The 26,898-nt window shown below is 42.5% G+C and overlaps 1 protein-coding gene across 4 annotated transcripts; it reads right to left on the minus strand.

Annotated features, from left to right (window-relative positions):
- Positions 1-1,896: 1,896 nt before the first annotated feature.
- QSOX2 (quiescin sulfhydryl oxidase 2) lies at positions 1,897-26,683 on the minus strand. 4 transcript variants are annotated; one of them, XM_053962395.1, is made up of 13 exons: positions 26,063-26,683; positions 21,255-21,355; positions 20,024-20,072; positions 18,810-18,918; positions 18,526-18,616; positions 17,070-17,215; positions 16,406-16,549; positions 14,516-14,645; positions 12,532-12,654; positions 11,300-11,450; positions 7,655-7,843; positions 5,194-5,538; positions 1,897-4,145 (listed from the first exon to the last, which is right to left on the minus strand). In XM_053962395.1, exons 1-13 carry the CDS (start codon positions 26,394-26,396, stop codon positions 4,066-4,068), a joined length of 1,992 nt encoding a protein of 663 aa, XP_053818370.1. In that variant the 5' UTR covers positions 26,397-26,683; the 3' UTR covers positions 1,897-4,065. The 4 variants fall into 4 exon arrangements, with proteins under 4 accessions (XP_053818370.1, XP_053818369.1, XP_053818368.1 ...); XM_053962394.1 differs by having other exon boundaries at positions 1,897-5,538; positions 18,810-18,915; positions 26,063-26,682; XM_053962393.1 differs by having other exon boundaries at positions 1,897-5,538; positions 26,063-26,682.
- Positions 26,684-26,898: the final 215 nt, after the last annotated feature.

Consider the following 26,898-nt stretch of genomic DNA (forward strand, 5'->3'; position numbering starts at 1 on the left):
CCTCGCGTTCCCGCGTGTGCGGAGCTCTCGGTGCGCTCCCAGGGGCGCGGGGGCCGCGTTTGTCTGCGGAGAGCCCCGTGCGTGTGTGCACCGCTTGCCGCAGGCAGCCGGAGCTGATAATTGTGGTTGTTACTGTGAGCCCGTTAATCCCCCCGAATCCCTTTACCTCCTGCTCGCGGGGGATTACAAATTAATAAAAGCAGCTTAGGGGCGGGAGCCTCCAAACTCACATATGCTCCTGCCGACGGCAGCACCGCGACTTTCGCCCGCCGTGGAGCCCCCAGCGAGCCCCGGACCCCAAGGCACCCAGCCCAGACCACCCAGCCCAGACCACCCTCCCCTCCTCCGCGTCCTGCGGGGCCGAGGGCCGGGTCGGGGCTGTCCCCTGGGATGTTTCATCTGGCAGGGAGCAGGATCCAGTCTGCGGGACTGTGCTCAGCCCTGTGAGGCTGGGAAATGCAGGGATTCACTTTGGGGACCAGGATTGGGGTCCCCAAATAAAACACCCGGGAGCGCCAGGCGGGAGTTGGGGTCCGGGTGTGGCCAGTACCGTGCTGCAGTGACACCGGGTGCCACCAGCACCTGCCCCTCCCCAGGGCCATGAACATCTTCTGGGGGCAGCTGATGACCCACACGGTCCCTCCTAAGCTCGGTTTTTAAGTGGATTTTTAGTCTGAGCCTCTAAGGAAGCACTTTAAGCAAACCCGGGTGTGGTGGTGCCGGTTCCCCCGGGCACGGGACAGGGGTGGGGCAGCTGTGGCCGGGCAGGAGCGAGGGCAGGGGCTGTGTCCCACTCAGGAGTGAGGGCAGGGGCTGTGTCCCACTCAGGACAGAGGGCAGGGGCTGTGTCCCACTCAGGACAGAGGGCAGGGGCTGTGTCCCACTCAGGAGCGAGGGCAGGGGCTGTGTCCCACTCAGGAGTGAGGGCAGGGGCTGTGTCCCACTCAGGACAGAGGGCAGGGGCTGTGTCCCACTCAGGACAGAGGGCAGGGGCTGTGTCCCACTCAGGACAGAGGGCAGGGGCTGTGTCCCACTCAGGACAGAGGGCAGGGGCTGTGTCCCACTCAGGACAGAGGGCAGGGGCTGTGTCCCACTCAGGACAGAGGGCAGGGGCTGTGTCCCACTCAGGACAGGGGGCAGGGGCTGTGTCCCACTCAGGAGCGAGGGCAGGGGCTGTGTCCCACTCAGGACAGAGGGCAGGGGCTGTGTCCCACTCAGGACAGAGGGCAGGGGCTGTGTCCCACTCAGGACAGGGGGCAGGGGCTGTGTCCCACTCAGGAGCGAGGGCAGGGGCTGTGTCCCACTCAGGACAGAGGGCAGGGGCTGTGTCCCACTCAGGACAGAGGGCAGGGGCTGTGTCCCACTCAGGACAGAGGGCAGGGGCTGTGTCCCACTCAGGACAGGGGGCAGGGGCTGTGTCCCACTCAGGACAGAGGGCAGGGGCTGTGTCCCACTCAGGACAGAGAACAGGGGCTGTGTCCCACTCAGGACAGAGGGCAGGGGCTGTGTCCCACTCAGGACCAGCAGTGGCACCCGCCAGCCCCGTGGTCTCTCATGCTGTGATGCCCAGGACCCCACAAAAGGCCTTGTGCTGATCTCTCCCTGCACACCCCCTCCTGTGCCCAGACCTGCCCATGGTCTTCCTCACTTGGGCTTCTGCAATTAATAAAAAACAACCATTAATAAAAACCAACCCACTCAAACGTTTATTTATTCCTGGTTTATTTTTTTTCTTCCCTCATTCAGATTCCTCAGCAGCTCCTGAGAAGTCTGGGCTTAAAAATGCACCTCCCCAAGATGATGGATCTGGTTTGTCATGGACATGTTCATGAGCTGTCCTGGCAATAAAGCTCAGCTCAAAACAATTTGCAAACACAGGTAAAGAGCCAAAACGCATCCACTTTGCCCAAACGTTTGCAGTTTATTTTAAACAAGCACATTAGTTTACAATTTAGTACAAAACAGTCACTTTTCCTTCCAAGAGGGGAATGAGACAGTAAAAACCCAACCCAACCAGAACAGACTTGGAAATGTCAAGTTATTAACGTCAAATAAATAGAACATTTAAATTACTGAAATGGTATTGTCACTATTTTCAACGCCTCATGTGCAACACCACACCTGGGACTTTTGTTCCCATCCAGCTCTGTGCAGGAACAGCAGGGTGGATGCACTGCTTGATACAGAAAATTAGGAGTTCTCACTAATAACTTCATGGGGTTTCTTTAGCACTTGCAGCCTTAGTCTCTCCTGGCACAATCTATTCTTTTTATTTTAATATTTCCTATTTGAAAACATCCTGAGAGCAAAGAAAGCTCCATGAATTACAAAGGGCCAAGTGACTGCCCCCAGCACAGCACGATTCCCACAGGGAAGTGGCATTGCAGGAACCTCTGTGGACAACACACCACACAAATAAACCCTCCAAGGTTCAGGATGTGGGGCTTGGAGACAATTTTCTGAACCAGAAACACTTTCCTGGCAGCATCCCCCATGCCCCAGCACAGACTATTGTTACAGAGACATAAAATGGTACAATTTGTCATTAGAAAGACAAAAATAAACCCAAGCAAACCAAGATTTGCTCAAGTGAATTCAAAGTCAAGAAAACCTTCCCAGATGAGGACATTGAAGTGAAAGCCTTGGCTGGCTCACTGGCAAGAGCTGGAGCACCAACATGGACAAGCAACATCCTAATTTCATTAATTTCATACTTTTATAGTCTGAAGAGACAAAAAAAAAAGCCACTGAAGTTTGAGTATTGATTCATTTTGTTGTGTTTGCAGCAGGGTTGCAGCAATGTGGAAGCTAAATGTGTGTAGCAAAACCCCCAAACTTTATTCCAAACCCACATTTGCTGTTTTTTCATGGCAAAACCATCCCTACAAACCCCCAAGGCCTTTTGCTTTCATGTGCAGATGAAAATGAGCAGAATGAATCAAAGCTTATGAAACCAGGTCTATTCTTGTTAGAATTCTAAACAACTAATGACTGAATTTCAACTTGAGAATGTGCAATACTGACAGCAGGGATGAACTAGCTCAACATTGCTGTGCTGGGTTAGGTTTTCCTGGTGTTTGGATTTTCTTTTAAAGCTAAGTGTCCTTGCTGGAGGGCTGAGAACACCCCAAAGTTACCGGATTTTCAAAAGTCAGTGTGGAATCTCCAGGTTTTCCTCTGAATGAGCCCTGGGATCTCTCACTGGATTCCAGCCCAAACCAAAGGGCCCTGATGAGCCTGGACCCCCTTCCCCACAGCTCACCATCACCCTTGTGCTTGCAGGGGGTTTGAAATCCAAGCCCAGCAGCTCTAAGGATGGGAGTCACAAATTCCTAAAGAGGAAAGACCCAGGATGGTTCCTTCTGCCAGAACTCTGGAATTCTGAGGGTCCTTCAAGGGCACAGACCCAGCCCCTCTGCAGGAATCTTGGACTGACAGGGTCCTGAGAACTGAGATTTCTTCCTCTGACACGTTCACAGCAGCCCCTGAAAGTTGTTCCTCTCTGTGGGTGTTACTGTGATAAATTTCAGCTACAAGGGACAGTGAATCTTTGCAGCTCAGTTCTGTCTTTCCAACTGGATGCTGCACTGACCCGTCAGAAACACTCCATTTTGTGAACAGCCAATATTTGATTATAAAAAAAATAACCCTGTGGAGTTTCTGTGCTTTTTTGTTGCCAGGCTTCAAACTTTCTCTGCTGGGGCTTCTGAGGGAAATTAGAGGAGGACACACCAATGGTATAAATCCAGGGAATTGGGCAGGGACTCCTTATTCCTTCTCATGTAACAGAGGAGCCAGCAAACCTTCAATTAAATTAAAAGTTGCAAATGTAGAATTGAAAGGAAAAGCCTTTTTATATAACATAATTAATCTGGAGAACTCACTGCCACGAGAAAACATTGAGGCCAAAACCTATTAGGATTAACTAAAGATTAGGTAATGGATAACTAGAACATGCTCAATTACATTGGATAGGATTATAAACTTCACTATCCAGGACGTGAATTATCCCCCCCAGCCAGGATCACAGCACCTCCTACTCCCAAGGATGATTTTGTAATGTTTTCAGGATTTCTTCTCACTGCTGCTCCAAGGACCCCACACTGAGCTGTAGAGGGAACTGGACATCCCAGAATGGGGCAGCTCTGTGTGGAAATACCAAGGGAAGTGTTAATTACTCTCTTGTGATGGGGAAATTCAACAGAAGAAACTCAGTATTTCTAGATTTTCCAATCTGTTCTGCCACAATAACACAAATCTTGCTGTCCTTCACTAAAAACATTGTTTTCCTTTCCTAGAGTTCATCAGGATTGGTTTCCACCTGGATAACACCATAATTACTTAGCAATCAGATTCAGGCTGCTAATTGTGCCCCAAAACTCTCATCCTAGTGATGACACACACATATCCTCGTCTGGAACGCACCAGAGAATGGATGAATGATTTGAACATGAAATGCTTCCTACTTTAAATATGTAAATAATATTTCAGAAAGTCACAGAGGTTTAGAATTGATTTAATCAGAAGAGAACTCATGTTTCCTGAAAAGAAACATCAGAATTCCTGCTTCTCCCAGTGAAGCAGCCAAGGTACCATTCAGCACTTGGGAAGGTGAAATCAACTCTGGATGAATTAAAAAAAAAAATAACACCTGACTTGAAAATACACAAAACAATATCCAATTTCCTTCTCCAGCAGGCACAGCAGATTGCATAATGCAATGTTTGCTCTGGAAATGAGTAAAGGATGTTGGTGGGAAGTCATGGAAAAATCTTAACTGCCAAATGCAACGCTCCCGTGCGAGGACATTGACGTGGCCTTGGGCAAAGCCTGGGGATCTCAAGGCCAGCTCCACCTGTTCAGCTGAACACCTGGGAAATGCCTCGGGAAGAAAGGGGCCTGACCCAAGGAATACTGCATATAAAATCCCTGATCATAAATATTAAAGCTGTGTCTGGGACCCAACAGCCACGTGCAGCGAGAACTCCTACACCGAGGAACGGTGAGCCTTCACTTTCCAGCGCTTGGACCTCACCCGGAAAAAAAAGTACATGATCATTAAAAACAAGGATGATGCCACATAGAGGATGACACACAGACTCATGTCTAGGTTGGAAAATCCAATCCCCAGGAAGGACACAGCCTGCCTGGTCCCTTTGAGGTTGACGGATGCAGCTGCGCTTTTGCCGCTACCTTGGACAGCTCCAGGATTTCCCATTGGCTTCTGGAACACCTTGGAGCCCTGATCTCCTGTGTTCTCCTTATCCTGGAGCTTGTTTTCTCCATTTCCCACCGAGTTCTTCAGCAGGTTTTTGTCTTTCACCTCCCTCGTGTCTCCCTGCTCGTTGTCACCGGGGTCAGTCTGGCTCTCGGTGTATTTATAGAGAATATTTTCACTGCTGTAGTGGGACTTCAGGAATTGCAGCACTTGGGCTTCATTCCAGCTGTGCAGCCCTTTGATTTCTTCATGACATGCAGGACAAATGTCTGGAGTTGGCCACTGAACTTTGGGGAATTTTGGATCTTCAGTCAAATCACCTAATTGGGAGGAGAAAAATATAAATGGGAAAAAGTCAGGAAGAAAGAACTGGGAAAGCTGCACCATCAGACACTGCCCAGGGAGTGTTTTCCACTTTCAGTGAGGTTGGCATAAAAAGCCACAGCACAATAATGGAATTAAACAAAGACAATCACAAATTTTGAAACTTTTCTCATCAATCCCGACTCCAAACATGTCAAAATACAAACACTAACTCACAAGTATTTCCCTTTTCTCACAGTAAAAGCTGCAGCATTTCAATCCCAACCCCAAATCCTGCAATTGCTGCTTCCAGAAGGCAGGAACACCCAACAGTCTGGGCCCTGCAGGGTTAACCTGAATTATGGTGCAAAACAAACTGCTCTTTTCACTCCTTAATCCCTGTTTTCTGCCTGGTTTGCAAGAGCAGCTCCAAGGCCAGACACACAGATATTTTCATGTTTCTGGGTTGTGAATCATTCCATCCCAAGCTTGCTTTTCCACAGCTCTGCACCATTACCAGAACAAACATTGGCAGTATTTTAAAAGCCACGTTCAGGTTTAAGACGTATTTTTCAGCTAAAAAATAAGTCTTTAAATACATAACACTGTCTTGGATTAGATCTGATTTCAACATTTCAGATGCTCACAGCTCTGGCCACGTTTCTGAGTTGAACGCTGCAGCTGGTCTCACACTTTGCTCTAAAAACCAATATTTCAAAATGTGAATGGAGATAATTTTTAGAAAAAAATCTTCACCTGGTAAAACCCCTAATTTATTAACCTGATTAGTACACTAGCACTTAAAATACTCTAGAAACAATCATTTTGCATTTTATTCTCATTTTATTATTTTTATTCTTTTTAAAAGCAGGAAACTTCCCCATGATTTTGGGTAAAATAGGGATTCAAAAGTCATTTAAAAATATTTGTCTCCTTGATATTTATGAGCAAAAGAGCAAATTGGCTTTTTTATCCTAAAGATCACCCAGCAATCAATTTGTTTCAATAAAAAATGCAGAAACAAAATGTGTTACAGCAAGGTTACAAAGAGAAAACTCCCTGTACTTTATGTTTTCCTGCCAAAGAGGGAAATGCTGTAAATCCTGTGCATTCCAAAAGAACAGGGAATAATTCAATAGGGCAGAGCCACATCCAGGCACCTCCTGACCCCCACCCCAAGGTGTTTTCATTGACCAAACACCATTTCTCACATAGCACCACAAATACAGACACAGCTTTTAAGGATGAAAATATATCACTGTCCCACAGAGAAATTTTAGCAAACTGAAAAAGCATAATTTAACATTATTATTTATTCCAGTGTGTTTATACTTCTTACTAAAAGGCTATTTTAGCTGGCTGCTGCATCACCTAAATCAATATCCATGTGAGTTTTCCAATACCTTAATGTTCTAAATAAGTGCATTGCTCCACCACTTGGCAACTCCAAGTCCACAGGAGTTGCCTGTTAGAGGAACCAAAATTAGAGAATGTTTTTATTTAATCTCTTATTATTTACTTTTTTTTTTTCTCCTCAGAGAAAGGAGGCAAACTGTTTGTACTCACAACAGTATTTAATTCTTCATAAATCTTGGGAATGCAGCAGGAGCATAATATGAACACAATGTAGCATATTGAAATTGTAACTAATGCTGCATTACCCAGATCCATAACAGCAGACAGGGATTTAGTGCAAAGAGAAACCAATTTTCTTTAGTGCTTTAGTTACTTGATACCTCCATAACAGAATGGATTAAACACAACCAGTATTTTAACAGCACTTTCAACTGAAAACACAGGGATCTGGAGGGGGCACAGATTTCCTTTATACAGTAATTTTATTTTTATTCAGATGCTGATCAGCCAAGAGTTGAGGCTCTTTTATCCTGAGGAAGCCTCTTGCTCAATTGCCATCATTTTCCAAAACAAAACAAAGGCAGGTTTTAACACTAAACTGCTACAGAAAGAAATGTAATTATTTTTTATCCACTGCTAAGCAGCTGAATTGCTCCTTTGATTTGTGCTCCAGGAAGAGCCTCACCAAGCAACAGGTGAAATCTCAGAAGAAACCAGCTGTGAGAATGATGTTTCTCACTCTCTACCAGCTCTGGCTCAGGAGTTTCTCTCCCCTACCTGCCAGCCTGTTGTTCACCACGTTGTGCTTCTCCCAGAGCCACAGAACAGCCTGGTCCAAGCTTTTCACAGAATCCATGGATTCTTTGGCCATCTCCTCAAAGTGCTGAGCACAAGCCTTGCATCCAAAGAAGTGCTGGATGTATCTCCTCATGACCTGCAGCACAATTTGGGGGTTGTCCTCAAGACCTACAAGACAAAGGACAGACACAGCTCCAATAGCAGGAAATTGAAAGGGGGGAGAAGGAAAGGAAAAGTTGCTCCATTCTTGTTCCACAGAATTGACACCTGATCTGAAATGAATCACTTTTGCAATTTACACTGGCTGTTTGTACCAACACACACAACATATTTAGTCTGTACAGCTGTGCCCAAAGCTACCCTGAACACCACAATCAAACAAAAGTCAAGTGGTCTCTACAGCAAAATTTCTCCTTTCAGAGTATCTTAAAAATTGAGGGGAACACCAAACTTAGTTAATGAAAACCAGACATGATTTTTATCAGAGGACATTGTGAAATTGTTAAAATATGCTAAATACACACTTTCTGTATGTCACAACTCCTGGGGAATTAGGGACTTTCTCCAAGCTCTTGCCCACTAACTAAATGAATGTTTATATTATGCATTCACCTCCATATTCATGCCCAGGCACTGAAGTTATGGTGATTTTACTACTGAAAAATCAAGAGTCAAACCCCCTCTGGTGAGTCCTGCACAGGGTGCCTGTGAGGGCTGTTTGTTACTCCACAATTCTGAGGAATTAGAGAGCACCACAATCTCATTAAGAGTTATTAATTCCATGGCTTTTTTGGCAGGCTCTGAATGCACAGAGCAACTGCTGAGCAACACTTTGGAGAATAAATCAGGAATTCCTCCTAAAATAAACACAAACACGTGATTCTTTTTATAACATTCACACTAAATGCAAAAGAATAATGAATTCAGCAGGAAGATGAGGCCTGCACAGGCTGAGAACTTTGTGGCCTTTCTTGTGTCAGCAGGTAGCTCCTTACATCTCTAAGTGCCTTGAAAACCTGATATAATTTGTTGAAATCCTAATGGTTTCATCTCTGTCGCACAGAATTTCTGATTCATGCTTAATTGACCCAGTAAATTATGTCAAAATGTATTTTAAAATGTCCTGTGTGTTACCACGAGCACACACTTGTCAAATTAAACACATTTTATGGTGCAGATTGATCAAATTACAGACTCCTGCTGCTGAACACCATGAGTAATTTACTATTGCTTTGTTTTCTTGGAAAAAAAAAAAAAACAAAACAACAAAACCTGCTCAAACTATCAGAGCAGTCATCTGTTACAGATATGGGAAATACATAAAGATTGTCATCAACACCTTTATTTAGGACAACAACAGGATATTCTTAAACACAGCAGCAAAAAGAAGTCTTTAAAGCCCAAAAGAAATCCTAAAAAACCCCTGATTTCTCCTCAGCCATTCAATATCTGTGATTGAACAGACATGTATAAATAAAAGCTATGAGATTAAAGCAGATTAAATTACTGCATTAAAAGAAAGGCTGGAAAATTATTTTGGAAGTTAAAACGAATTTCAGGCAGAACAGTTTTACCATTTATACTGAAATATGTATTTAGGAAAAACAACAATAACAAACACAACCAGCAAATTATCTCTTTGTGGAGAAACAAGAGATTCACACACAAATTTAATTTTATCTGTTCTCCTGTGCAATGGTACACCCCTGAAAATTCATTTTGTGGGGAAATCTGTCAAATTCAGCAATAGATTTAAAAAATGCCAGATAATTTATTATAAAACCCACAAGCCTGTCTTATTCACACCAGCACATCCTGTTACCTAAAACCACATTTCTTGTCATGACATGTGCTCAGGAAATGATTTCTACGATGATTTTTACACATCCTTGGCTGTGAGCAGCTCTGTCCTGAGTTCCTTTGGATCCCTCCTGCTACTCCCACTGCAGGTTCAGATTTCCCCATTCAGCATGAAAATGCATCAAACATAACCCAATAAAATAATTTTATCAAGAAAGCCACAGGGAGTTCACCCAGAGTGCCAGGCCCTCGAGCAGAGGGGACGAGCAAGAAAAATACATCTGCTTCAGAAAGAACACAATTGCAAAATGGCTCATTTTGTTTGTTTTTCTTTTATCAGCCCCGAGATGAATCTTCTATTAACATCTGCCATGTATCATTGTGTAATCCTCCTTTTCTCTTTCCTCCCAAACTACTGCAATTCAGGGTAACCCTAATCTTTAAAGTGGACAAGAACCATAAAACCCTACCTGTGGTGGGAAGGATTAGGGAGTGCATCATGCTTTTTAGTAGATGGGATTTAAACAAGCAATAAGGAGAGGAAAACCTCCCAAGACATAATCCCACAGTCTCAGACTGACCCAATTCTTTCACCATAAGAAGTGATCATCACATATCTGGCCCGATTTACAGCCAGGGTTAACTGTGCCAAAGAGTTCTCAGGTTCTAAAATGTATTTTTTAACTTCAGGCTCATGCCTGAAATACACAGTTTGAGGGGCAATTTTGTGTAGTTAAATATTAAGAATTTTTTTTTAGATTTAATCAGAACATTTTGGAACTAAGAGGGGAAATTTAAGTTATGCAGGATCGTGCTGAACAGCTCAAAATCATCCAGCACAAACCCCTCAAACTCACTGGGCAGGGAATGCACTAAATTGAAGAAATTCAATCTACTGCCCCATGAACAACAAACAAAACAGAGAAACAAAAGCCAACAACAGAATGACTTGCTATCAAAAAATGCCTGTTCTGCAGGAGAATTGTTCAGATTTGAAGGATTTTCACTCTGACTGCAAATAATGCTTGACAAATGCATGGATGTAATGTGAAATAATAAAATCCTTTTAAACATACAGTCAACAACTGGTAAATTGAAAATTTCTGGGTTTTATGATGTCCATGTAGAATTCCCATATTCCTTGGAAAAGACATTTAAAAGGTTTTAAATGAAAACTAAATAGAACTGTAACCAAACAAAGCACTGTCCTGGCAAGAATAAAAACCCAACTTTTAGCATCAGTGATTCTATTTTCATTGGGGGAGGAGAATAGATTTTATAACCAGCATGTTTCTTAAACAGGAATCACCACTAGAATATTAACACTCAGCTTCACAAGATGCTGCAAGTCTAAAAATGAGCAATTTTACAGAGTGCTGGCAAAGTTGTAAATCACTGCAGGGATTAATGACAGGTACATTCAGCTGAAAAAAAATAAACCAGAAATCGTAACATTCAGTATTTAAGAAATAACATTACAGAAGGATCAGCTAATGGCTCTACATCTTTTACAGCTACTGAGCTGTATGGTAAAACCTCATTTTCCTCAAATTTAATTCCCAGTGCAACCTCAGGTAACCTGAATAATTTTCATCCCTTTTCAGGGAGCTCAAAATTTCTTTGTTTGAAATTCTCTTTTTATTTTTTCCCTTTTTTTTCTGCTTTATTACTTGCAGCTTTAGGGCCACACACTTCATTTAGCACATTTCCAAACCTTCCTGCTGCAGCCAAGCTCTGACCCCTGCTGGTGCAGCCTTGCAGCCACTCTCCTCCACAAAACTGATTCCCTGAGGATTTATACACCAAAAAATATTTGCTGCTCACCTGTGTTTACCAAAGCTTTTGGGCTCAGTGCAGCCTGAACAGTGAGGGTATGGAACAGCTTCCAGAGGGAGCAGCTGTAGCCCCTCAGCTCTGGTCTGCTGCCCTGGCAGCCAACCCACTGGACTTTCCTGGGGAGAAATATCCCAGAAATCTGCAAAAAGAAGAGATGTATTTAAGGTATGTGCTGCTCTGGGGCCTAAATATCCCACTGAGTGTGGCAGCACTGCTGATCCCACATGGAATTGAGGTGATCCAGGGTAAAGAACATTAAATGACTTTCTGCACTTGTTAATCAGTTCATGCTTCAGGCAAACAAAAATCCTCATGTCTCAGATACTCTGAAGCATCATCATAAAACTCATCCCTGTTGGACAAGATACAGATTGTTCAGTCATTGACATCAAACCTACGAAAATCAGTCTGACAGAGCACACAAAGTGTTTAACCTGTGAAGTTTTTTTTTTTTTTTTTTTTTTTTTTGAGAACACAACACACAAAAATATTCCTGTACACTGCCAGAGCTCCAGCTTCTCTGGGCAGATCCAAATTTCCCTACTACTCCACAAGGTTTACATGATTTACAGTGTAAAGCCTTAACTGGCTGTAAAATTCCATATTATTTCTTCTTGGAACAAACCCACTCCTTATTCATTGCACCTGAAATGCAGTGCAAGATTTTAGTTTCTGAGATTTCTCTCTCCTCTTCCTAAAACACACAGGAGGCTTTCAAATTTCAGACAGAAATAGGGAAGAAATTGTGAAGTTCTGAGCAAAGACAACCCTATGACAGGGCTTTGCCAAAGTGGGATAGGATTCCAGCAGGGAAATTAGAGAGTAATTTGGGGAAACTCTTCAGGAATAATGCACATTTCAGTGGGTAAATTTCCCATCACTTAAACTCTAACCTTCAAGAGAATCCTGCTGACAGCAGGCACAGCAAAATCAGAAATATCCTCTGGGCATCTTGCATCCCTGGGGATGACATTAGGGAACAAATATTGCTTGCTCATTATAAAACCCAGCCAGGATTGCGTGTTTCAATTCTCTCATTTCAATTTCTTTGTGGGGATGTGGGTTGTTTTTTCCTGCTAATGATTTCACTTTATTTTCATGTTAACCTTCTTATAACTCCATTATGACTGGGGGAGCAGCAGTAAGTGATGTCTTAGATTGATAGAGAATCTTATCCTTTCCTAATGCCCTGTTTTATGCTGGAACTGGGAACAGCTTACCCGCATTTTGTTGTTGACCAGATCCAGGATAGCATCATAAGGGATTTTGTCTAATGGAAGGCTCACCAGCCACTCCTGCAAGGTCTCTAACAACTTCACCACGGGCTGACGGCCAGGAAAAAGCTGAGAAAAATAAAAAAAAAAAACAAGGAAGAAAACATTTTCAAGCACAGATCTCATTAGCAACAAGACGCTTTTGGTTTTATCCAAACGTCTTTGCCATCTGTAAAATGCTTCATTTTGTTTTTCTGAGGAGCAAATTAATTACTTGTTCTGCTTTCAGTAAAAAGCCACCTCACACCAGCTTTTGCTTACAAAATTCAACAAGTTTTTTTGTGCAAAATGTTAAAAATTAAGCAGGCAGGAATGCTACAGAACAACTTGACATTATCCAGGATTTCACATTAGATAATTCAGTTCAGAATGTTGCTCAAAACAGAGTAAAACACCTCAGTGAAACAGAGAGGCTGAAATCCTTCTCATTTTTGGAAGATCAATCACAAAAATTAGTTCTTTTTATTCAGATTTCTGTAAGTTTAGGAGTTGTTATCCAGAATAACATCTTTATTTCATGTCTAACAGTGATTTCCAAAGTGATCTGGAATCAGGGACTTCCTTAACCCAGAACTTACAGGAGCCACAGCCTGGCAGATGAGTGTGAGGAACTGTAAATCAGTGGTAAGGCCATTATTTTACAGCAGAAATGCTGTTCTGTTTAATAAGGGTTGGAATTATTACAGAATTAAGTCAAGTATCTGCCATTCTTTAGGACCCTTCCAGAGGGAGCAGGATTTCAGTCATGAAAATTCCCCAAGGAATCAGAGATCTCTGTGCCTTTGGATTGACCATCACTATAAACAGGAGAAGAATACAAAAAATTTCCTAACAGAAACACCTGAAAATATGAATGAGAGAAACGAGGAAATTGTTACATGACCAAAAAAAAAAAAAAAAAAAAGCAAATAAAGAATAGCAACCCCTGGTAGCACAGGGGAGGTGGAGATGAGCAGGCACCTAAAAGAGAACATTCCTCATTTATCATCAACAGCCAGGGAATCAAATGACATCAGGAACCATAGGGAAGGACAGAGGATGCTTTAGGGATAATATGATGGAAAGATTACCACCACACTTTCTTAAAGAAATGAGGCCAGCTGGAGATTTCTGACCTCTGATGGCTGCAGGGGGGAGCTGGCTGGGTAAGGAACTGTCTGTCTGATTTTCAGATAAACCCAGATATTTGGGAATGGTTCATATAGGCCTTATTATTCCCTTAAGAGTTATTAATTCACTTGTTAAAAATAAATCATAGTGTTAGCTACACACTGAGTAAAAATAAAAATATATTGGTCATTTCAGGAAGCTGGCATTATAAAGCAAAATAATTTAAAATTTTTTCAAGTCATATCACATTACATGACATGTATTTTCTTTTCATGCAAATGTAACACATAAGCATTTTTAATTTTAAATATTCAATTATATTCAATAGCTCAGTTATTTTGAATACCTATTTAATCAAAATCAGTACCACAATTATATTCAAAATTCAGACAGAAGCTACTAACATCTCTAAAAAGAACAGCATTTGCCAAGTATGCATTAATGAAATCCAAAAGTCAAGAATGAAAAACAAAGGTTGGTTTAATCCCACTGAGTAACAATAGCTACTTATCCTGAAAATCTGATAAATGGACTATATTTACAGTGTTTGTTCAATATGTTGCAGACTACTTAAGCTTTATTTAATTTTGAGCCCCCTAAGGTGAAATTAAATTGCATTTTAACCCTGTAAGTATGTCAGAACAGCAAACAATACCTCAAAAATAGCCTTTAAATAAACCCAGCAAACTCTTTTTTAAGCTACTGAGGATGCACACACTCAAACACTGTGCAAGTCATTTTGAGAGACTTACATCCCACGATAAATTTTCTGGTGGAGTCACTTTATCTTCACAAATAATCACAGCCCAGAAGTGCCTACCTTGGCAGAGATGGTGACAAAGTCCTTGAAGGTTTTTAGCTCAGCTCCCTCGAGTGCCTTGTGCGTGGCCAGCTCCACCCGGAGCAGGAAATGCAATCCTGACTCAAGGTCAGCCATGTAGAGCCGGGACCTGGAACACACATCAATCCTGGGGGGCTCTGGCAGCCTCCTGCCTCTCCTTTCCCCACCACTCTCAGAGGTAAAATTGATGAGAGGAGGTGTCATTAAAGCCCCCTCCCCCAGCACTGGCCACCCCACAGTGATTGCAGAGTCCTGCCCAGCCTGAGTGGCACAGGCAGAGTTTGGACAACTGAGGCACAACCACACACGAGAAAGTTTTTTTTTTTTTTTATATTTGACTGAAATTTTGCCTCCCAGCCAGCTTTACCTTGTAATGAAATTACAGCCCTGGTGTAAGGAAATTACAGCTTCTCTGCTGGGCTGACCACAAACAGAAACAGGACATGCTCTGAACAACAGGAGATTCTGCACAGGGCAGGGGTGCAAACAAGACTGAAAATGTCAGTGTTGGAAAGGACTCAATTAGAAATCCTCTCCCAACTGCAGCAGTTTTGCTGCAGGTCCTTTACCTCCCCAGTTAAAACACAGCAGCTCTTAAGAGTTCTGACACGTACAAGTAAACCATATAAACCAAATAAAACATTCTCCAAGTCCCTTCTCACAACCAAATATCTTCATAACTAAACTTGCTTTACAAAGTACAAATGCATCAGGCACACAGCCCCAGCTTTCAATGCTTTTCAGGCAGTGTGAGACAGAGCAATGGAACTGAACACACACAGGTTCACAGAGTTCATACTTCTTGTAAGAATTCAGCAGCACTATTGTTATTAAAAAACAGAATTAAAAAACAATCATTGAAAAAACTGGCTGCTCCCACCTCATAAATAACATGCAGGAAAGAACATATTAAAAGACAGAATCATCTATAATCATACATACTATATCTATAATTTAATTTAAGCCACAGACTTATTCTGAATTTATCTCCTTAATTAATGAAGTACTCACTTAAGTTATAAAAACCAGCAAAATTCTGCTTCAAGTTTCTTAAATAAAGAGACATCCACATGAATGCAGGAGGTTCTCCAAAAGGATCCTATTTAGAAGATACTTGGAGTGGAGATTCATGTCAACAAGATTTTGCCTTTCTGGAAAGCAGCTCAATTTAACTAAGTTGTTTTGCTAACTGAATGTTCCATATAAAGTATTTTATAATAGTCACTGAAAGAAGATGACACTAATAGTGTCCATGAAAGGAAAATAAGTATTATATTAAAGCACTCAGTCCCACATCTTTTCCATCTAAAGATGCTGAGGGATTATCTCTCTGCAAAGGCTTTGCATCCTTCTCTCAAAGAGGGAAAGAGGGTGAAGATAAACCTCAGAGGATTTGGGGTGATAAACATCTTTTACACTGACTTTATTATTTTCTATTATACTTGCATTTGACAAGCCCTTTTCAGTGGGCACTGTTTCACTGTTGCACAGAGAGAATTTCTTACAGAAATGTTACAGCTTGGTATTTCACCATGTATTTTTTCAGGGACACTGATCACTTCTTTCAGGTAGTGGTTGATAAGTCCTTGATATTTTCAAGGCAATTGAATGTTTCACAACACTTCTGGTAAAACCATTCCTTCCAGAGCAGTGCAGACATTTGCTGCTAAAACCAAAATACCTCAGTAATTTCACCTGTGAATTGTTTGAAAAGCTGCTCACAACTGAACTGAACGGAGTGAAATGAAGTAAAATATGGAACTGCACTAGGATTTTATAATAAATTACAGCACAGCTTCCCACGCAGCAGGAAAAGGCTGCAGGTAATTCTTAATAACTAAATTTATAAAAATCAAGGGCATCACTTACTTATCAAACTCTTTCCACACCTTGATTTCTGTGCTCTCCTCTTTGTTTTCTGGAGCAGGCAGCTGCAGTGGCAAAAGGAGTTTTTTCCTTACACCTGGCAGTGACTTTAAATATGAAGAAAAGAAAGACCGTAGAGGCTTCAAACTGCAAAGGGACAAAGATCACTTTTAATCTCAGACTAAGTGAATGGCCAAAGCAAATAACTGTATTTATAAAATAAGCTATTCACTTTGGTTTATGTTTTACTTCCTAGTGCAGCATGGCCTGTTTTGATAAAAAGTGAAAAGAAATAATGTTCAATTTATGAAAAACAAATCACTTGGATTAGGGGTGTGAAATTCCATTCAAAATAAGAACAAATAATGATTATCCAAATGTCAGTTCATGTTACACAAGAAATGGGTTTTTTTAAGAACTTTGATGCTTTATTTATTTTTTCCACTTTTATTCCAAAGTTTTATTCCTTTCAGAAGTATCATAGTAATAAACTGAAGCTATAAATAGGCAACAGTGATAAGTAAAAGCAGTATTAGGTCTTTTATTGATAATACAGGGAACACACAAGTTCAGGCAGTACAATGTATTGGTGAGGTGTCAGGACATCAAAGACATTTTTATAAGTTAAGTGAACCTCCCCATAACCCTCTGACAGATAATTACTTACTTGTTAATTAATCCATGGCTGCCATTGGGCTGTATCAGGTAGCATGAGGGGACTGAGGTGACCCCCAGTTTCTCCAGGAAAGGTTTATCAAAATTCAACGCTCTCCTCACCACAATGTTTTCATACTGGACCAAGTCTAAGATAACCTGGGTAATGAGAGGATGCCATGAATTATACATTGTTCAAGGAACATCCAATCTTGCAGGACAAGACACATAAACAGGTGAAGTGCATCATTCTTTAAGGGCATCATTAAGCTGTTTGCAGGAAGTGCAGCCATGGCTGCTCTGTGCACACGAACAATTTCACTTAAAGAAGATTTACTCTTCTCCAGAAATTATTACTCCTATCTTCCTTTTTTTAATTTTATTTTTTCTTGGTCTATTCTGGTCTTTTCCTCCTTTTGTTCAGCAGTATGGGAAGGTTTGTCCATTTTGTCATGTGTTGTAAACATGAAAACAATGCTATTTTCTCTTTCACTAAACTATTCTATAAAGCTCAAATACTACATAACACTAACAAACATTTTTTATCCTGAAAGCAGACTCCACTTTGTGTTAATCAAATGTCTTCCCCTCTAACTGTAGATAATAAACAGTGTGATAAAAAGCTGAGGAACTTTATAACCTTCATATTTCTTCAGTAATGCTCACCTGCATCACCACAGCAGCTCCCAGAGAACAAATGCCTGGAAGCATCCTGATCCCAAAGTGATTCCCACTCTTGGCAGCACAACCTCCTCCACTCATGACACTGGGCCACCTCAGCATCAAATCTAATTAGAAACATTTTGCAGACACTGGATGCTTCCACACAGATTATGCTTGGATAATTATGCATTTTTTTTTCTTCACTTATCCTAGATCTTAGCAGGAGAAGTAACAGTTGTCTGAGCTAACAACAGTCTAATTGGGTGGGGAAATGATGCCCAATCAAATATTTTATTGGGAAGCAAAACCTAAAGACTTCCACTTCCTCTGTGTTTCTGAACTGGGTAAATAATTTGATGCTACCATCTTAATTTCCCAAAATTTATATGTGAAGAAAGGGAACTGGAGAATTTAGATTATTACAAACTATTGTCCAGAAGAATGAGTGCTAAAAACGGTTCTCTAATAGTAACAAAACAATAATGTAATCTGGCAATATTTTTGTTGTGATCTTTCAAATTCTTGAAAGAAAATTGTGCTGAGAATTAAATTGATAAATTAACCTTCTACTAAAATAAGAATGGAAGAAGTTAATATGACATTACTTTCTGTTGTAAGCAAGTTCCTCTGCGTGAGTGAACACCACAGCCCTGTCAAATCCCTGGGTTTTATGATCCCCCAAACATGTGTGACCTGCTCTAGTGCTGCATTCAGGGAGCTGTTGCTTGGCTAAATAAGCTCAAACCCAGCTGGTTTATGGTGGCATCCATTCACAGCCCCTCTGTCCCTCACAAGTCCCACGTTACCTCTCGGCCCACGTAGGAGCTGTTGCTCTCAAACACAATGGCTGTGTAGTGGTGGCTGTTCTTGTCAAAAAGAGATGGGAGATCACTGGACCTTTGAGGAAAAGAAAAGCAATTTAGCACAGAATGCAATATTCCACTGTTACTCGTGGAATTTCCTTTTACAATCTCATAGCAGAACCAGTATTAAAAAATCCCCAAACTTTTACAGTATTTTTAATCTTCTGCAGTTTATTTAATTAACTGAGTAAACAGAGAGCAGCTACATTTGAAAACAAGGAACTTACAACACTGGATCCAGTGGTGGGCAAGCAGGAGGTCTCAGCTCCTGGGAATGGTTCTGGAGGAAGTCAATCATCATCTGACGAAGTGTTTGCAGCTCTCGATCTGCTCCTGCTGGGAACAGGTTCCAAAAAGACACAACCTTCAGAAAACTGGGAAAAAATGACTCACATAAAGGTTTGCTGTGCATGCTTTTCTGGGTCAGGTTTTTGCTTTAAGTTCAGACTTAAAACTCAGCATACTATTTGGCTGAAGAAAAGGAACTAAGGATTTTGTTGTAGGATTTCATTTCAATGTTGCTGTGAGATCATATTTAAAAGCTGTCATCCCACCCTAAAATTAATAAAACCTCAAGACTTTTCCAAATGTATCCATCTGCCTGCCTTGCTGATTTTCTCTTCAAACAATGATTGATTCTCAGTGTGAACATTTTCACAGAAGTTGCTGTGGGCAACTTCAGCAGGATAATAACCACAAATTAAAGTCAGCCACGGTATGTAATTCCTACCAAATAGGCCACACAGCCATGGAACAAGAGGAGAAAATAACTGAAGTGTGAGAATATTTTATTTGCTTTAAAAGAACCACATTAAAAAGCAAAAAATACTTGAAATGCCCAAGAGGTAAAACTAAGGTTCTCTTGTACAGGAAGGGTTAATGGTGCAGGTGGTCTCTCCTCTGACCTCTGGCCTTTTAAATGTTCATCCATGGAAAGGGACAACATTACTTTTGTCCCAGACAAACCACCTCAAGCTGTGATCCTGACAAACCCTGGGATAAGCCTATTTTCAGGGAGTCACCATCTGAATAGGGGCTCTCCCAGTGCACCTCAGGATGCCTGGAAAGTGGCTGAGGGATCAAAAGTCAGGGTTGAGCAAATTGGATCTCGTGCTGATGAGGAGTGTGGTGGGGAAAAAGAGGGATTAAAAAATTAACAAGCCATTGTTAATTGCTAAAAATTAACAATTTGTGACAATTAAGAGCTACATTAAAAAAAAAAAAAAAAAGAAATGTTTCTTGGAGAAATGTTTTGCCTGCTTAAAATTCTGATTAACACTTTGTAGAGTACTTGAAATATTCTGTCTTAAAGAGCTATTTAGTGTCCACCCCATCCCTGCCCAAAGGAATTGACAGGCAAGGGGATTTTGCTTGTTGTGTGACACAGCCCTGGCTGACAGGAGAACTGCTCTGGGAATTTCTCACAGTAAAATGTTCTTACCTTGGTAATTCTCTCCAGTTGTGAACTGCTTTGTAAATGCTTTGAAGTACTGTGTGGGAGAAAAGAAAAGTCACTGTATCAGACAAAAAAGCCCAGTTTAAGAACAAAAACTGCTTTCAAGAGTTTTTTACTTTCACAGCTCTAACTACAAAACATTTTTATTTATCTGCTCAGGAGATTGTTTTCCCTCTTAGCTTAAGAGTTCAAAAAACCTGTTTTTTACCTACCTGAGGGCAAGAGGAAAAATACCTTAATGCATAATTCAATGGTGTGTATTGATCCTGCACTGCAAACATTAACCCAAACACAAATGAACTGATCACCAAATCAGTGCTACCAACTGTGTGTGTACTTGGAACACTGTTCACATTTTCCCAACTCCCTCCAGTGGTTAAACAGGAGATCTAAGGGAGCTTGGCTGCCTTCTGCTACCAAAAAAAAAAAAGAAATGGAACAGATTCTGTGTTTAATAAAGAGGATTTACACCTAAAACTTTGGAGAGCAGAAGAAAATAAAAATATTTGTTTTACTATCAGGGTAAAAGATCACAAATCCTACACTGAAATGTTTCCTGTTCCCTCTCCTGCCATCACAAACAGTTTATTCAACGCTCTCCATCCACCACATTCTGCTCACACTTAAAAATGTGATTAATTCAGACTGACTGAGAAGGTAAAAACTGCATTTACACTTAAAAATGAACAATGGCAGATACTTTTGGCTAACACAGCATTCTCTTCAAAAGGCAGTTTAAGCATTCTATTATGAAAAATATGAAATTAACCACAAAAATAGTGAAGGATCTATCAAGGGTAAATTTTTAATTGGTCATGCAATAAGCTGTTTTCATGAGGCAATTTCAATGTGTTCCCTTTACTTTCACACACCAAAAGTAAAATCATTATCCTGTAACATCTAAATTTGAAAAATATTTATACAAATGGTTATTATCTAATAAATCTATTGAAACTAGGGGTTATATACATGTGATAACATGGTACTTTACAGAATATCTTCTTTCAGTAAGAATTTTTCAGATTCAGAACTGAATTACTGCTCAAAACAGCTGCATCAGCTCTTGCATTCAGCAAAACCCCCTCAAATGAATCTTTTATCAACTCTGCAGTTTTCTCAGCAAAGCAAAACTCCAGCTACAGAACAATGAGTTATTGTTAGTTTAGTTACTAGAAAACATGCATCATTTGCCTAAGGCAGGATGTTCTGCACTTACCCTAAGAGTTGGGTAGTAGTGAATCCCATATTCTTTGCACGTCTCATAGTTCCCTTCTTCCCCACAGTCCAGCACTCCAACTCTAATTGCAGATTCCCAGTCTGCAAACAAAGATAGCTTTCAATTTTCAGCAGGAGTGACCACGGATCCCAGCTGATGAATTACCTTGCTTCCCATGGAAAGCAGCAACAGGACTCTGAGATTCCAGTGGCATAAAAATCCAGCCCTGGGTCGATTCTCATTTGCCATTCATTTCCATCCCCCAGTGTAATACAATCTACTGATTTTTAAAATAACTAAAACCTCCCTGTTTTTCTTGGCTGCAGCAGTGTTTTCCATGCACCTGAACAAGAGGAATCTCAGCACACAATGCAGCAGCTCCAGTGGTGAATCCAGCAAGATGAAATCAGGGCCAATCCAACACTTGCAAGGAACTGAATTGAATTCCTCAGCTTTTTCTATTAGCTGTGCTCATAAAATAGAGCATGCAGAATGTATATAACTGCAGAAAATTCATCCAACAATTAGTCATCCACATGGCTGTCAATTACAAACTCATAAATTTATTGTATCTTGTATTACAGCTTTTTTAACAAGCTGCTTTTTCTCCAACTTACAGTTTTCTGAGAGGCCTCAGAATTACACACAACACTAGCTCATGTAGTGTCTGCTGAAAGCTGTGTTTATCTGACAGTATTGTTCAGAAATACATTATTTATACCCCCAAAAATACCTGAGGTTTAAGCAGAGTGTTTAATAGCTGACTTTGACCATCACTCTTTCCTTTATATCAATAATCACGAGAGTTCAAGGATTTCCATAATATGCCTATATAACTTCAATAAAAGCTTTCAACTAACTTACAGCTTTTTCCTTCTTTTTTTTTGCTGGGAATTTATCTTTTTGAGCCAGGCTCTGCTGCAGCAATCACTTTAAGGAAGAACCACTCCAAGACAATCCTTAGACAGTTCCTTTTTAAAGCAAAGTTAAATCAAACCAGCCGTGGGCAGAATTTGAAGGTCCCCCACAATTCCCAATAAAATTTAAAAAGCACTAAAATTAAACCTGCTTTTACAGCAAAGAGCATGAAAGCTTCATCAAGTTCAAGAGCTGGTGGAGAGTTCTGGTCTGTGAAATTTAGCTTGACCTTTACTCGTGTTTGGAGGAGGCCAGGGCAGCTGATGGAGAGGTTTGTGCTGAACATGCCAAGAGCTGAGCGGGCACCAGGAGAGCCCTCAAACACACTGGAGCAGATGGGCACCCATTCACAGCAGCACAAAGGACACAACAGCCCATTTCATCAAATAAAATGCAAAATACAAAAGAAAAGTTTGGCTTCTGGTTATCTCCTTCATTCAACTTTCACCACTCCTCCTCCTTTTTCCACCTGTCTGGATCCTCCTCCACGCCATGAATGGGAGCTCTCTGAACACAATGCAAATAACCCCGCACAACAAAGCAGTCCCAGCCCAGTTAAACACTCGGGTTAAAGAGCACCAGCTGGGATGTGCTGCTTAGCATTCCTGCTGCTGGAAACGGAGCTTTCCCTTTCCAAGGGATGCCAGAGTTGCTGGAGTGCACAGCCGACACTCTGGAGTTACTGCAGCACTGCAGCCTGGGCTGGCTTTTTTTAAAATGCTGATTAATTTTAAATTAGCATAAGTGGTTTTGAAATACTGACTCACAAGCGATGGGAAAGAGGCAGACGAGGGATGCATTAACCAACACAATCTCTGTTTATGCTAAACAAGCTGCAGTGAATGACAGGGCTGTGTTGGACAAACTGGAATCCTGCAGGTGGGTCAAACCTCCCACGTGAGAAATGCCACCAAGCATCGAGCAGTGAATTTCAAGGAATTCACTTCCTTTCCATAAACCTGGGTGTTTTCCATCAGGAAGTTTCAGTCAGGGAGGTAAAAGGCTCATCACAGGCACCTCTCTCTCACAGCTACTTGAGAGTTGTCTGTTTTGACACTTGGCTGTTTCCTGAACAAGGTGACTGCAGTTCCCCACCAAATGTGTTCAAAGAACAGTTTCTAGCAGGAAGTCATTACTGCTGGATTTGAAACAAAACCTGCTAAATCTGGACAGTTACTCCAAATCCTGAGGAGTGAATTGATTCTGTGTATAATTCACAGGTTGTCCTATGTGGGATTTCCAAAGGTTTGTTACTACATGTAATTCCAGCCTGTGGATATTTTGTTGGATGGACTTAATCATCTTTTAGACAGAAAAATGATAATTAACTCTAATGGCCACTTTGGCCACTGCTGTAATAAAATAAAATGTGTGATCAGGAAAGCAGCAGCACTGATTGAGCTCAAAGACTGTTCTGAGAGGGAGTAGCAAAATAAAAACATAAATTACACAAAAGCAAGCACTGATCCTATTTTTCAGGAGGATTATGTTCTGCTGTGAAGTCTGCAATGGTAGTATTGCCAAGATTTAACAAATTAGAAACTAAATTAAAATTAGGTCTATTAGCACGGGCCTTTTTGGACACAGCTGGTGCACCAATTTAACTGGATTTTGTTTGGACACCAAATCAGCAAACATAATCCCAGTGATCTAGGAGTTCCCTAATGTACAATCTGCATCCTCAAGGATGTTCTTTAATATCCAACAGATGAGTATTTTTGGAAAAGAAATGTTGAGACAGATTAAGTGGGCAAAATATTTTGGGTTTGGTTTCTTTGATGAAATTACCAATGAAAAGTGTGACTGTTCTCAGTCTCCTAAAATCCATTCATCCAACTTGAAAATGGAAGCATTTGGCTGACAACACCAAAAGCCAATAGCATTTGCTGGTTGTGCCAATGTCCACAAACATTCAAAATCCACTTTCTAAATGAAAGTTTTCATGAAAACTCAATGGATTAAAGGAGAGAGACCTTTAACTGATTGCAGTGATACAAGTGCATAACAGCATCTGCAGGTGAGAAAGAAAATATGTAATTGAAGAAGTCTTTACAAGTTACAAAGGTATCACTCTGCTGTAATCCTATCTAAATCCTTGTCTTATTTTGACCAAAGCTCTGGCCAGTTTGGGCTCTTCATGCTCTCCACTGCTGTGCTCAAAGACCTCCTTGTTACTTCAAAGAAGGAGAAGATCTAATATTATTTTGGCCACAAGCAGATTAAAGCAGGAGAGAAAATGTTACATAAACTTATGCAAATGAAACAGAAGAAAGTTACTGGTTTATAAACAAACCCTTCATGCAAGTAAGGAGCATTTGAAGTGCTCTGAAAACCATGACAGTTCTGTGTTTCTCTGCTTTTGAGTTTTTGCTCACCAATCACAATTCCTCAGCGTGTGATGGACCTATTTTAGGGTGGGTTTCCATGTCCATAGATCTAAATGTACACCTAATACTTCACCTACATTTCATGTGAGCTGTTAACGCTTCTCAGAGCTCGTCAGTTCCTCTCAAAGTGAAACCATGAGTGCATTAAAACTGCTGTATCCATCCTGGAAACATCTCCTGGGTGAAATGGGAATTAAGAGTAGTTTAAAAGCCTTTTCACTGCTATATTAGGCATAACATTTCCTACAAATCTGATCTCAGATTTCCTCCCCAGCAGAAGTACTGAACTTTAATTGATACCTCAGGGGCCTGTTTGTTTCCTTACATAGCCTCTGCAAATAGTGTAAAACTCTTCAGCACCTGCCAAAAAAACTGAGCAGGCTAAGAGACAGCAAGGCAGGTCCCTCAGCATAAGCTGTAGATGCCAGCATTACTTTTAAAGTCACCAATTGATAAATCTGAAAACCTGGTTCTCACTTTGCTTAATTTTTGTATTTCTGGTGGTCCTTTTCCCCCTTTGAGCCCACCCACGCTACACTGAATTTGCAAGATATACATCAAGTGTTTGCACAGCCTCTCCAGTACCACAGTATTTTTTGTTCATCCTCTGAAACAAGCTGCTCTCTTTATAAAACATTTCGAAGATAAACATCGTGCCTTCAAGAGTTCACAGGGCCACTTACATGCAAACCACACTGCTGTGTGCGTGCAAGGTAATGCTTTACGCCTGGATTCCTTCAAAACCTTTAATTTGGAGATGTGCTTCCACCATCCAACCCTTGCTCTGTCCCATGTGCTATTTTGGCTGTGTGGCAGCACCTGAGCAGGGGATGAGGGTGATGCTCACACTCCAGAGCAGGGGATGAGGGTGATGTGGGTGATGCTCACACACTAAAGCAGGGGATGAGGATGATGTGGGTGATGCTCACACACTAAAGCAGGGGATGAGGGTGATGTGGGTGACGCTCACACACTAAAGCAGGGGATGAGGATGATGTGGGTGATGCTCACACACTAAAGCAGGGGATGTGGGTGATGCTCACACACCAGAGCAGGGGATGAGGATGATGCTCACACACCAGAGCAGGGGATGAGGATGATGCTCACACACCAGAGCAGGTGATGAGGATGATGCTCACACACCAGAGCAGGGGATGAGGATGATGCTCACACACCAGAGCAGGGGATGAGGGTGATGCTCACACACCAAAACACCTCCAGAGCAGGGGATGAGGGTGATGCTCACACACCAAAACACCTCCAGAGCAGGGGATGAGGGTGATGCTCCCACGCCAAGGCACCACGGCTCACACAACCCCCGGGCACACGTGGCATGGCCCACAGGGACACAGTGACCGAGGCCCCGCGGTCCCCCAGCCCAGCGCCCCTCGGGGCACCGCCGCGGCCCTGCACCGGCTCCGGGCACGGCGGGAGGCCGCAAAGGGCCGCGGTACAGCGGCCGGGCCGGCGGGGCCGTGTGCCCTGACCCGCTCCGAGCCTCACCTTTGACGTCCCCCGCCAGCGCTCGCCAGGTGGGCGCGAAGGCGATGCAGTGGCCGCAGGACGAGCTGTAGAACTGCACCACCCAGGCGACCGAGGAGTTGAGCAGCGCCGGCCGCACGGAGCCGGCCGTCAGCACGGTCAGCGGGTCGTGCCCGGGCCGGTACAGCCGCGCCGTGGCGGTGGCCGCCAGCAGCAGCAGGAGCGGCACCGGGAGCGGCACCGGGAGCGGCACCGGGAGCGGGAGCAGCGCCCGCCGGCCCCCGCCCGCCGCCGCCATGTTGGGACGCGCGGAGAGGGGCGGGGCGGGGCCGCGCCATAGCAACGCGCCGGCCATGGCGGCACGGCCTGAGGGCAGTGGGGTCCGGCCCGCGTCCCTGAGCGGAGCGGCGAGCGTCCCGCGTTCCTTGGAGGAGCCGGGATTGTCCGTGCTCCTGAGGGGACCGTCCCGTGTCCTCTGAGGGGATCCGGAACCGTCCCGTGTCCCCTGAGGGGAGCGGGGAATGTCCGTGTCCCTGACGGGACTGTCCGTGTCCCTCAGGGAAGCAGGGACCGTCCGGTGTCCCTGAGGGGAGCAAGGAGTCCCCGTGTGCCCTGAGCGTTGCAAAATACGGAATATATAAAATTTTTATTAAAGAAGAATGTTCTTTGGTGTTTGATTCGATCCGTGAAACAGAGAGCGACAAACGAGCTCCAAGTGTTAGAAAAGCGCTCAAGTGGCCACGCACAGGAACAGGTTGCCCAGGAAGGGTTTGGAGTCTCCCTCACCGGAGATATTCCAGAGCCATCGGGACACGATCCTGTGCCCTGGGATAACCCTGCTGGACCAGGAGTTTGCA

Source organism: Vidua chalybeata, chromosome 21, assembly GCF_026979565.1.
Source record: "Vidua chalybeata isolate OUT-0048 chromosome 21, bVidCha1 merged haplotype, whole genome shotgun sequence".
In the NCBI taxonomy this organism is placed as follows: domain Eukaryota; kingdom Metazoa; phylum Chordata; class Aves; order Passeriformes; family Viduidae; genus Vidua; species Vidua chalybeata.